Source organism: Triticum dicoccoides, chromosome 3B (genome assembly GCF_002162155.2).
Source record: "Triticum dicoccoides isolate Atlit2015 ecotype Zavitan chromosome 3B, WEW_v2.0, whole genome shotgun sequence".
Lineage (NCBI taxonomy): Eukaryota > Viridiplantae > Streptophyta > Magnoliopsida > Poales > Poaceae > Triticum > Triticum dicoccoides.
In genome coordinates, this window is record NC_041385.1 from 773513883 (window position 1) to 773527527 (window position 13645).

The 13645-nt window shown below is 46.6% G+C and overlaps 1 protein-coding gene across 1 annotated transcript; it reads left to right on the plus strand.

Moving 5' to 3' along the window:
* The first annotated feature begins 4123 nt into the window (after positions 1 to 4123).
* On the plus strand, positions 4124 to 6314 carry LOC119282156 (F-box/LRR-repeat protein 13-like). The gene is made up of 3 exons (XM_037562474.1): positions 4124 to 5243; positions 5411 to 5545; positions 5705 to 6314. The coding sequence occupies exons 1-3, from the start codon at positions 4176 to 4178 to the stop codon at positions 6098 to 6100; spliced, it is 1599 nt and encodes a 532-aa protein (XP_037418371.1). The 5' UTR covers positions 4124 to 4175; the 3' UTR covers positions 6101 to 6314.
* The last annotated feature ends 7331 nt before the right edge of the window (positions 6315 to 13645 follow it).

A 13645-nucleotide genomic window follows, 5' to 3' on the forward strand; every position in this document is an offset into this window, starting at 1 on the left:
CCGCTTCCCTCAGAGTGAGATTCATTGGGTCCTTGTGGTTGAATCCATTGACCACAATCCACCACAGTTGAGTTGAAGCATTGCGCATGTAAGACTCCATATTTAGCTTCCACTTAGCAAACGCATTAGCTTTCAAAGGGGGCGGAGGCCCAACAGGATTAATGCGAGGATGTTGCAAAGGTTGAGGAGAGTAAAAGGGTTCTACGACATTGTACTTGGGGACTTGAGTACGAGCCGTAGAAGCAAGAGGTTCCCTCGAGTCCTCCGCATCATGAACGACATTTGGATCAAACGAGTTCAAGCGAGCATCAGTTTCCTCCTTGACCGAGGACCGAACCTCTTTCAACATAGAGGCTTTGAGGTCCGCAAATATTGAAAGAATATCGGTCGCCGTCAAAGGGGCAATCGGGTCAGGAGGAGCGGCGGGAGCAACGACCGGGGCACCAAGTGCCTCGTTCGCGTCGGGGGGGGGGGTAGGTTTTGACCATCCCCCACAACAGGTGCGTCACCTCCCTCATTCCCTAGATCGACCATATCCTCTAAGGTTGTAAAACCTTATATTAGAGCATGAGGCTCTGATACCAATTGAAAGGATCGATGCGGTCGACTAGAGGGGGGGGTGAATAGGAGACTACAAATTTTAATCTTTCTTGTCGTTTTTAAGGCTTAGCGGATAAATAGAGTTCACTAGATATGCAACTAGGTGAATGCAACCTATATGACAAGCAAGCTCCAAGATAAATATGCTTGGTAACAAGCTAAGTAGCAAGCTAACAAGCATACACCAACAAAGTAAGGTGCGGGAAAGGATTAACCACAAGTGAGACGAGGATGCGGATTTTATCCCAAAGTTCACTCTTCCTTGGGGAAGAGCTACTCTCCGTTTGGAGCGATGCCGGAGCCAAAGCTTGCGGAACGCCACCGAAGGCTCACCGTAATCTCCTTCGAGTCATCCCCAACGGATGAGCCTCGAATCACTTGGGGTTGGTCTTGAAAGCGACCACCACACCTTTACAAACTTCTCCGGAGCACACCACAAGCAAGGAAGCTTCCGGAGGAATCTCTAGCCTCCTAGGAGCCCAAGCTCCAAGAGTAACAAGTCAATGGGAAGAAATGTTGCGGGGAACACGATTTGATTTGGTCAAGTTGTAGATCGGGTCTTGCTCTCCCAATCCCCAAAGTTTCAACAAGTTTGGGTGGAGGGATTGAGAGTATTGAGCAAAATGGGGTGTAGCAATGGTGGAGCTCAATAAGACATTAGGGTTAGGGGTTGGAGGAGGAAGAAGAGGCTTTATATAGTGTTCTTGGCCAGGTGGGGAATCTGCCCGTTGGACCCCGTGCGCATGGGCTAAGTCAGCCCCGTGCGCACGGGGTACTCAGAGAGTTTCATACAACCCCGTGCGCACGGGGGTCAACGACCCCGTGCGCACGGGGTACTCAGAGAGTTTACACAGTACCCCGTGCGCACGGGGGTCAAACGACCCCGTGCGCACGGGGTACTCAGGGAGTTTACACAGTATCCCGTGCGCACGGGGGCCAACAGACCCCGTGCGCACGGGGTACTGAGAGAGTTACGCAGTACCCTGTGCGCACGGGGTACCCAGTAACTTTCTGTCACAAACTATCTGAGTACCACAAGCACACACACTAGGATTTGAGGAGGTAGGAGTGGGTAGGCTAAGTGTATAAGGTTAGGGAATGGCATTCCCACATAACTTTCATCCACACAAACCCCTCTTAATAGTGTGGTCTTTCCTATGACTCGAAGCAAACCAAAAACTAAAACCTTCGAAGCGCCGGAAGACCACGCCTTTGTCCTTTTTGAAATGGGGCGTTCGCACATCTCCATCAAGGAGCACTTGGAACCAATATCCTGAGATAAACTTTAGAAGCCGATATTAGTTTAACTAACCAGATTGTCATCATACCAAAATATAGAATAAGTGCCACTTGCACTTTCAATCTCCTCCTTTTGGTGTATTGATGACAATGTGGTGAGATCATGGCAAAAAGGATAAAAAGATAGAAAACCATGGGACAAAAAATGATCATGGTCGCTCCCCCTATATGTGTGCTCGGATAAAAGGAATGCTTGAGAATGCATCAAGTACACACATAGGAAGCTCCACCAAGATCATTAATGTCAAGACATGAGATCAATCATAATAAACCTATAATGGTGCCTAGATCTCATGACATAGTGTGGTGAGAAAATATTGTGAGACACATAATAAGCAAGATGTGATAAGCACAAAAAGTTCAATAATAAGGCTAGAGTCTCACAACCAACTGAGTAGCTTACACAACCACACAACCACACAACCAGAAAGTAAATAAGAGTATCTCAAGCCAGCTAAAACCAACCAACAGCGAGAAACACGAGGCTTGAGATCTCAACACACACAAAGCGCACACCCACATACACACCACTTCTCCCCCTTTGTCATCAAGACAACAAAAAGGAGACAAATGGCGACACTCAGACCCGCTAGACAAGAGGAGGAGCGCTCGAGGCATCATCATCATCATGAAAACGCCACCTAGCCATCGGGAAAGATCGAGCAGTGGCCTCACTGTCGTTGTCCTCTGACCCTGGACCGACCTCCCCACTAGCTGCGGCCCTAGCTGCCTTTTGCTCACGCCGCATAAGCTTCTCCATGTTGATTTCCTTAATCTGACGGTGCTGGATAGACTGGCACATCTTGAACATGTTGCTCAAGGTCTTGAACAGAGACTTCTTCTCTCCCCTGACAAAGACGGCCTCAGAACCAACAGACTTGGCCTTACCACGAGGGATCCGTGCAGTAGAGGACATGCCTGGAGTGAAAGTAGCACGGTCCTGAGGCCGAGGGTTGCGCCCCTTCTTGATAGGCACATAAGGAGCATGAGGAGTTGGGGTCCAGTTAGAATTGCGCTTGGGAACAGAGGTCTTGAATGAGGCAATGTACTTGGCAGGACAGACGATCTCAATCAAATCCTGTATGAATGGAGCATAGATCAAGGACTTGTTCTCTTGCACACACTGACGGAGCTCATAGAATATGAAATCCAGAACATCCACTTTCTTCTCCTGATGAAGATACACAAAGATATCTAGCATGGAACTCTGAATGTTATGAGAATCGTCTGCCTTTGGAGTGAGGGTATACCTCAGGATATGGCGCATGGTGTCATAGAGGGGCAAGAGATCTTTGATGGACCTAGTGACAAACGACTTCTCTTGCTTGTATGCAAAAGAAATCTCATCCTTAGTGCGCTGCCCACTCTCTCGAACCTTGCCAAACTCATCAGATACAACCTCGTCATCAATGAGTTAGGAGAGCGAGTTGTCGCTGATTTAGATTAGCACATAGATAGTGCTATTGGATGCCATATCCTACACAGAGAAGGACATGAGGAATATGTGCTTAAAACTTGCACTGTGCAAAGCTAGAAAAAGGCATAGTTGACTTCATAGAGGAGAGAGGAGCTCCAGGAATTTCTTCATAAAATTTGAAACAATTTTTATGGGGAAGACATGGTTCTTCAAAATTATTTATGGCCTTTAAAACATAATTTAAGCAAAATATTTAAATACCTTTATACAAATAATATGTTCGAAGGGGATAGTGGTCCTATATATAATAGATCTCCTAAAAGGTTTATAAAGATTTTTTGCTTTGTATAAAAATACTTTTAGGTCAAACCTCCTATTTAGAGCTTTGAAAAATAAAAATGTTCATTTGTCTTTTGGTAATTTTTTTTATAAAAAATGTTTTAGAATATACCCACATGACATGATTGTTGGAAAAGAGTTAGGCCAAAGGATTGGAAGATGATAGCTATAAGAAATTCTATGAATTTATATTCCAACGAAACACACAACAAAATAATTAAAACACACAACAAAATAAGCTAGCCACAAAATCTCCTCTTTGCTGTAGACCATTTTGGACTGTGAGTTTGCAAGTTAGTACTATTATAAGTATTTGCATTGCTTTTAGAAGATTGAGATTCTTTGTTGAGCCGAAGCCGTTTCATGGGCCTAGTGGTGGATACCTGATCCCAAACGTTGGGCCCAACATCTAGCTAGATGCCCACCACCACTCACTCACTCACACTCGGCCGGCCACACCACCAGCATTCCTCACTTCTCCCCAAACCCAAACCCTCGCCGCCACCCTCCACCGGCGGCCATGGGCGACCAGCAATTTATCATCGGCACCCCCATGAGCGAGATGCTCGCCGGCATGGAGCTAGACGGCAAGGACCCTGCGACGCTCGAACTCGGTTCAAACTATGTGCTCCACTTCCTGTACGGCTACCTCCCGGCCCCGCCCGTCTCCCCCACCGCCACCCGCTCGCTCTCCGGCGTGCCGCGGGTCCCCGACGGCGTCGACCGCATCAGCCGCCTCCCCCATGCGGTCCTCGTCGAAATCCTCTCCCGCCTCCCTGCCAAGGACGCCGCGCGCACCGCCGCCCTCGCCTCGCGCTGGCGCCCCCTCTGGCGCATGGCGCCACTCTCCCTTGTCGACAGCCACCTGCTTCCGGACGGCGGCGCGGCCGGGCAGTTTCCCATCGGCGTTCCCTCTCCCCGTGCCGTCACCGCCGCGGTGTCCCTCATCCTCGAGGCGCATCCGGGGCCCTTCCGCTGCGTCCACCTCACCCGCAGCACCATGGAGGAGCATCGGGGCGAGATATCGCGCTGGCTCGACATCCTCGTCGCCAAGGGGGTCCAAGAACTCGTCTTTGTCAACCGCCCTTGGCCAATGGACCTGCGCCTCCCCGCCACGATCTTCAGCTGCTCCACCCTCACCCGCCTCTACCTCGGCGTCTGGAGGCTCCCGGACACCGCCGCCGTGCCGCGCGGCGCCAGATTCCCCAACCTCAAGGAGCTCGGCCTATGCATGACTGTCATGGAGGACCGTGATCTGGCATTCATGCTTGAAAGAAGCCCCGTCCTGGAGTTCCTCGTAATCATGGGGAGCCAGACCGGAGTGCGCCTCCGCCTCGTCAGCCAGAGACTGCGCTGCGTTCAGCTTGGCCATGCCTTATTGGAGTACATCGACGTGGCGGATGCCCCTAGCCTGGAGAGGCTCTTCTTTTCGGAAATTGTCCCCCCTGGCAAGCTCAGGTCCTTCAGGAAGAGGAACAACGACAACGGCTCTTCCATGGTCAAGATTGGGCGTGCACCTAACCTCCGTGTGCTGGGATACATTCAGCCAGGACAGCAAGAGTTGGGGATTATCAACACCGACGTCGTGGTACACAGCTCGCTTGTAATGCTAATTTAATTTGCATGTGTATACCTGCTATGTCAATATATGATCTGATTTAGTTTCTCTGTCCCTGGGTGTCTCTGATATATGATAGAGTAATGCCGATATATGATAGAGTATGACTTGGTTTCTCTGTCCTTGATGCATTGCAGGCAGGTAGCAAGGAGAAGATTGTCCCTAGTGTCAAGATTTTGGCCATGGAGGTGCAGTTCGGTGACCGCAATGCTGTCAAGAAAGTGCCCGGCTTTCTCCGATGTTTCCCCAACCTGGAGACGCTCCATGTCTATGTAAAATTGGTTAACTTTACTACTTATTGCATTGGCAGTTTTGCAATACTATGTTATACTAGCATGGTCAGAACTATTATGAATCAGATTAATCATATGACTGTTGGCCTGCTTATAGATAAGATACCTGAACTATGTATGCTACCATTTCATCTGCAGTCCCCTACCATATCTGAAGAATCCACTAGCAAGGTCAGTCCCAAGTTCTGGCAGGAGGGCGGTCCCATCAAATGTGTGGTGCAGAGCATGAAGAAGGTGTTCATCTACGAGTTCCATGGGTCGAGAAGCGAGGTTGCTTTCCTCAAGTTCATCGCAGAGACCGGTCGGGTGCTGGAGCATATGGTGCTTTTGGTGGCCAACGAATGTTTCTCCTCTGGCGATGATAATGTGAGGGCCAAGCTGAAGCCTCTGGCGAGCGTGAAATGGAACAACCAGGCTTGCAAAGTACAGCTCTTCAAGAGCCGGCGCACTAACCCTGGAGGTCCTGTTTACAGCAACAAGATAGCTTCTGACTTTGGGTTTGCTGACCCTTTTGACCTCCTCGGGCACTACTAGAAAGCAGAAGGATCTCTGTAAGTTAGTTAATATCACCTTTGCTTGCAGCCTAGTTGTTACCTAGCTAGACTTTGTTTTGTCGGACCTGGCGGCAACTGAAAAACCTGCATTTCTCTTGGCAAGCTGTGGTATGCTTTCTGGATGTGGTTGCTTTTTGGGTTCTTCAACTGAAAAACCTGCATTTCTATTGGCATGCTTTCTGGATGTGGTGTTACATGATGAGGTTATTGGTGCCAAGAAGCCTTATGTGGCTGGATTGCTGAGTTTTTTTATGAGCAAAGGCTGGATTGCTGGTGGGAGTAACTGATTGAATTGGATAAAATGTTCTTACCAACAAATTTTCATTTTACCTTGCAGTCATTTTGTGTCCCTTGCAGTCAAATGTGTGCAGGATTTCTAGTACTCTAGTACTCCCTCCGTTTTAAAAGAAGTGTTGTGGTTTTAGCTCAGAACAGAGGCAGTAGTATATATGGCCTTTCTGGTTTGTCCAACTGCAACTTTCACTTGTGCTGTGAAATTGTTGCAGTTAGCATGAATTACCTTGGTTTGCATCAGCTGTTGGGGGAATGCGTTGTTGCGCAGGCTTGCAGCGCGTCGGTGAGTTATCGCACTCCGTTTGATTGTCAGCACGTCGGTGATGCATCAGCTGTTAGGAGTGCCCTGGAGGACGTTATCGCACTCCGTTTGTTTGTTAGGCTGTTTAGCTATGCATAGTGAAAGATGATCTCAGCCTAAGCTGTGCTGGCAGAGAGGATCAGAGGGGGCAGGAGGTGCTTCTTGCAAATGCTTTTTTCCTTGTCAAACAATTGTTGCAAGTGGTTTGCTGTAATAGCTCCATGGTAGAATCAAAATGGCTTAGGCAAGAGCGCGATACAACTCTTTGCTGTGAATGTACTTCAAACTAGAATTGAGGCGTTGTTCTGCGTTTGTGTTTTGATCTCATATGCTTCAGTGTGATCACCTCCATGGCGTCCTTCCAAGCTGCTATCCAAAACTCTTATAAGGGGTTGCTTCTTATAAGTGATTCTATTTACTGAATAGCAGGCATTTTCGGCATGCACTGAACACAGCAAGAGCAGAGCATGAGTACACTGTTGGGATGAAAGGAAAAGCATACCTCATTGTCCAATTACATGGAAGAATACACATGTTTTCAGAAGAAGAAGAAAGTTCATTTTACTACCCTGAACAAAGTTGGTGGTTCACATTACCCCCTGATTTATTTTTTGGTTCACTTACCCCCCTAAACAATCCCATACCAGACAAAAAAAACCTGGGTGGTTTTTCTGGACTTGCAGCTGACGTGGTGCTGGTTAATGGTGGTTTTGACCTACGGGTGGGTCCCACTTGTCAGTTTTTTTTAAAACTAAGAAGTATTGTACCTGGGCCTTACCTCTTGTAAATTTCGGCCAAACCCAACCCAGCGAGGAGCAGGGTCGTCTTCAACCGCCGGCGCTGCTTGTTGAAAGCACGCTGCCAGGGGTAGCCGTTTGCATCTACGTGGCCAACATCCACTCCTCATCAGCAAACCTTGTCTGTGAGGGCCTCCTTGCCCTAGAAAGCTCAAATGCCGACTCAATCGATGGATGACGCCCAAAATCGACTGAATCGAGCTCATCTTCCTCACTTCCGACCATCAGCGCCGTCGTTGATCTGTTGCCTCTCGAGTCTCCTTGACCTTTTTGACCTTGCCATGAGCTCCATGCGGTGCCGCCGATCTTCCAGACACGTCGTTGATGAGTGCCTCTTCGTCCAACCCCTCCCCACGATGCCTCACTCCGGTGACCGCAGGCGAGGTCCATACCCTCGCCATGGGCCCTCCCCAACCCATTCTATTGCTCTGGCATGCTCACGGTGAGCGGCTAATGCCGGTGCACCCCTCTCCCCTCTTCCATGTGCCTTGTAGTGCCCTGCCACCTAGCTTCGAACGGCTCCGCCGCTGGCCTCGGCCATGCCTGAGGGTTTGACCATCCCCGCTCACGCTACCACCTCCATTCTACGCGGAGCGAGCCCAGGAGCGCGTAGGAAGAATCCACCGGCCATTTGGTCGCCTAAGCTCGGGCGCCCTCTGCTGTAATGTATGCTCGCCGGGGGCCTTAACACCGGTGGTTAGATTAGGATTAGTGTTAGCTTATGTTAGTCTTGGGTCACTGACCACAAAGCCTCATATAATTAACTCTTGCTTTTAACCACCAAACCAATGACATGTGGGTCCCTTGGTCGGTTTGACTAGTCAGTGCTGACTGGGCTGACTTTTTTAACAAGTGGGCCCCTCTCTCGCTGGACAAATACCGCTTTGACCTTGGGAAAAACCATACATGGACTGATTTTGTCCGGTATGAGATTGTTTAGGGGGTGAAAGGAGCAGAAAAAAAGATCAGGGGGTTATGTGAACCACCAACTTTGTTAGGGTAGTAAAATGGACCTTTTTCTCAGAAGAATAATACGGGCGTGGGGACGACCCATTAGGTGTTCCACCCGGGACGAAATCACTCTCTTCAAACGCCTCCATTGTCGAGATTGTGCACTAGGCTTGGGCGCCGCCGCCTGGCCTCCTCTCTGAATCAACCACGCCAGTTCCAGATTTTAGAATGATCAAGCCTAAGGGAAATCGGCCACCTTCAACGAGGTTTACTAGCAAGATCGAGAGGATAGGGAAGCGGGAACGCATTGTACCTAGCTCTGCCAACTATGATAGCGGGGGATCCAGGATCCATGGAAATGAGCCGAGGAGGGAGAAGGTACAAAATGAGACTCGAGGAGGAAGAAGAAGCATAGAGAGTTAGAGACAGGGATCTACTCCATTATTGTAACAGTCCTGGCTTAGCAGTGTTAATTGGGAATTGATTGTGCATGGTAAGCATCATGTTTAATTAATTTTTATTTATTTTTTTTGCAAAAAAATAATTTTTAATTTGAAAATGAGGATAATTCTAACCCTCATCTTTTAAATGGGCTAAAGCCTTGCACTTTTTCAATAAACCCCAAAACGCCATTCTCAACCCTAAGATTTTGAATAATTAAAATTCCAATTTTAATAAAAGTAGTGATCTATTTAAATTGATGGACTTTTCACTTGGTGGAATCTCTTGAAAACTTATATCCAACCTTCTAATTTTATTAGGAAGCTACGATAAATATTCCTTGCCTTTTGGGATTACCCATGACATACTCATAGTTCAAACCCTAAATAATAATCAAATGATATTTATATTGCTAGACATAGAAATATAAGCTAAAAAATGTTGAAAATAATTGATATGGCTTTGCCTTGGACTAGTAAGGTTGTATAAACGTTTTGAATATATTGGAGGTATTTCGAACATTCTTTCAAATCAAAAAACATATGAAAACAAATAATAATAACAATAATAAAAATAAAAATGTCTAACAACACTCTCACCTCTCTCTTTTACCTTTTTTTGAGACAAACCTCTCTCTTTTACCTCGGTCGTCCATGTAGTAGTAGGCATCTAGGAGCAAACGGACGACCGATAGAAATAGTAGCAGCCGCAACTGACAATCAGGCCCAGCCCAAATTACCACCTTCATTGCTCACCAGCATCTACCTCCCGTATGGCAGCTCACCCGGAGTGCCACGTCACCATGGCTCCGCTCGATGGCCATCATTTCTTGTCTCGCCCCAACCACCCCGAGCCATCCACGAGCATCACAGTGATCTCTCCTCCATTTCCTCTCTCTTTCTCAGCTCATTCTCGGGGTCTAGATAGCTAGCCACACCATGAACCGTGGCCATGCCATCGCCGATGCTTCGTCTGTCGCATGGTACTCCACCTCAAGCCAAGTCGAGGCACCGACGTGCTCCTAGAGCTCCGAAGGTGTCGCCTAACCTCTCTTATTCCTCACTTTTGACCCCGTAGCCACCTCCCGCTAAGTGCCGCCTACAATCGCCACTAGGATCTCGTTTCCGACGATGCTTCATCCCCGCTTGCTCCTACCACCTCCAGCCGACGCAACACTCCCCCAGGCTCGTAGGCTGAAGCCCCGCGCCAAAAGGATGCTCGGGCGATTGTCTTCGTGTGCTACTGCCACGTGGCATGGTCGCCATCTTTTAAACCCCGACGAGTTTTTTTTAGGGGTAAAAAACCACTTTATTCATCATATTCCACATGGTGTGGGACGCGTCTTTGGTCATGGGATAAACCAAACCAAACATGACGACCAGGACCTCTAGAAAGAGAAAATTTTGCTAGACTATGTGCTTCATAATTCACAGCACGACTCTCAAAACTAAAAATACACTGAAACTCGGTAGCTTTAAGATTTATCTCGTTTATGATTGCTCCAAATCGCAGCACCGACGAGTTTGTTGGGTGAGGTGTTCGGTCGATGTTTAGTTTGGGCTAAATGGGTCACTGACTGCTGGGCCTCATTTAATTACTAAGGTTAATTAATTAGGTTAGCCAATAGCAGTTGGGGCCAACCCCCACACCCTATCCAGTCAAGTATTGGCTGGGCATGACCCTACCAGTTAGCCTTTGCGGTTAGCACGAACCTGGGTAATAAAATGTTTTTTGAGTTTTTATATAATTAAAAATGATTATATTAAATTCCATAAAATAATTGAACTTAAAAATGCATAACTAATTTATAAATAAGCAAAAAAAGTACATATAATACATCACAATTTACCAGGAAAATGCGTAGATTCCAAATATGCCATTTTGATGAATGATAACAACCATTAAATTTCTATCTAGGTTCGAACAAGAATTAAAGCTTTCTTTTAAGTATGAAGTTTTATAGAACTACTTTATATAAATTATTTACCTCCATTTAAAATGCGTATATTAGCCTTAGTTTAATTCCATCATCACCATATGTCATGTTTGTACATGTTAATGACAATTAAAATTATGTGTTTAGCAAAACGCGATTCAACCCTAGTCTTTAAATGTGGATCGCTATTAGAATTGCATTTTAGTTGCAATTCAAACTTCACTTAACTTGTTGCTAATATGCACTGAGCCATTTGAAACATCACTTTTGACATGAAATGCATTGCATACCATGATCATGCTCATATCTTTGTCATAGTAGTAAAATGCATCGTTTGCCTTGTACAATATTTCTGTTTCATCTCAGTTAGGGTTCGGAGGTGTGGGCAACTAGCAAGGACTGATTTGTACATGGCTATTGGTCCATCAAGCACGCATAACCTCCTTGAACATTCTTGTACATCCCATTGCCAGCGTTCCCCCTTGTTCTTGCATTAGAGTATCGATTAAGTTGTGGTTCTCCTCTTAGCTAGTTTTACCTATTCCTTTGCATTGCCTATTCTTGTCGCCTAATATTTCCTTTACATCTATCCTAGCATGATTAGTAGTTTCATATTGCCAATAGTCATATGAAAGTCTCACCACCTACTCGCTCTTCTGGCTCAGAAGATGCAAAGCATTTGTTTTTCCTCTACAATAAAGCCAGTGAGGTTTGGAGAAGGCTGGGAATGGATGACATTATTAATAAATCCAGTACAGTAGATTGTGTTGGTGAGGCGGTTCTAAATATTTACTTCTTTTGCCAGAACATGGTTTGTCTATTATGGGTACCGTCATGGAATTAACACGTCAGATGTCCTAGTGAGAGGACTTAGTCGTGGAGCCATCACAACGAGATTAGCTTAAAGGGGTTAAACCGGACAAAGGACACGAGGAGTTTATACTGGTTCGGCCCCTTGCGGTGAAGGTAAAAGCCTACGATCCAGTTGTGGTGGAATTGATGGGGTCTCGATGATCAGGGAGCGAATCCGCTTTGCCTGTCTCTCGACTTGTTGTTTCTTGTTCCTGAACCGCCGCCGAGTCATCCCTTTATATACACAGGTTGACGCCCGGCAGTTTACAGAATCCCGAGGCCGGCTCATACATGTGTCCGACTCGATTTCTACCTTTCCCTATCTTACAACACAAGTTACATATCTCATGGTGGTTTATGTCTATGGGCCCTAATCCGCCCTTGGGCTTTGGGCCTCTAAGTCCTCGTAGTAAAGCGCCATACTCCTTGTCTTCATGGGCTTCAATACAGATGATTACTTGTGAGCATAACCCGGCCCCTCCTGGGCGGTTTATACTCAGTAGTTATATCCCCAACATTAGGCCCCAGATTGATTTGAACCTGTTCATGTCAATCTTCAATACTTAGAAAAACCCCTGGAGCATCTTCGTATGAACCTTGTAAACCGCCATGACACCATCTCCATATGAACTTGGTAAACCGCCGTGATGTCATCTTTCAAGATTGTAGTAAATCGCCATGATGTCACCTGCTTATTAAAAACCTGTAAATACCTCCCTTTTATTAATGAACCTCCAAAAACCAAGGCGACAACTGTGTCACATATCCATTTTTTGGGTTCCTCGATTCCCGCACCTGTCACTTATCCCTTTGCCTTATAAATAGAACCAAGGGTCATTCTTTCTTTTCCCCATCGTGCCCTTTCGCCTCGTCGTCTTCCTCGCGTCGCCTCAGCGCTCAAGCACAGCCGCCATCATCGACCTTCGCCTCTGCACCAACAATGGCCGCTGCATCAACCTGATCTGACCAGAGAAACGTGGCGCCTCTCCGCTACTCCTTCAACCTCTGTAAGTTTTCCTCTTCTTCACCTCAGATCTACCATTAGGGTTTCGTTCTTCTTTGGTGTTCGTCAATGTTCATTGCTGCACCTTGTGGCCACATAAGAACTTGATAAATCTTGATATTCCTCTTGTGTGGTCGTAGCTATAGTCCACTTTTTCCTCATCATAGCATCTCTTCTTCAGAAGACAGATCCCATCTGGTTTTTGATTGTTCCGCTGTCACCACTTAGGGCTTTGGAATTTTTCTCCTTTTTAGAACTGTGGTAGATCCAAAATCATAACATCAACTTGTGAAACCTGTTTGTGTAATACTTAGGAATTTCTCAGATCTGTAGCTTCCGCACCATTGTAGGCGGTTTAACATTTAGAAGATGATAACCCGCCAGGTACCATTAGCCCTCTCTTAAACCGCCAACTCAACCTCAATGTTAAACAATCCGGTTTATTATGCATATATGCTTCAATTTCTTCTTCCTTCTGTCCTTAGGCCAGTTTATCTGTATTAGTCATAAATCTTTAAACCGGCATTGATCCTCTTTTCAGCTTTCCATTGAAATGGCCAAAACGTTCTATGCTTGCAATTGGGTCCCTTCCTGGGTTACCGAAGAACAATTGACTGGGTATGTTTTGACTAGCACTTTAGTGAGCCAAGAAACCATCCACTGGAGAGTCCCCGGTTCAGAAAATCCTCCTGAATGGAGAAGTGATTGTATTTACTGATCATCTAAATCGAGGGTTCAGCCCGCCCGAATCAAAATTCGTTCGTGATATGCTTGCAAGCTTCCGGATCCGCCCTCAAGATATTGGACCGAACTCCGTGCCAATATATGCAATTTTCATGTATTTTGCGAAGTCTATCTTGAAGAGGAACCCTCTGTGGAACTATTCCGAGACTTCTTTTACTGAAACCGCCGTACTGAATTTACGGACGGGCCCAACACTGAACTCGGGG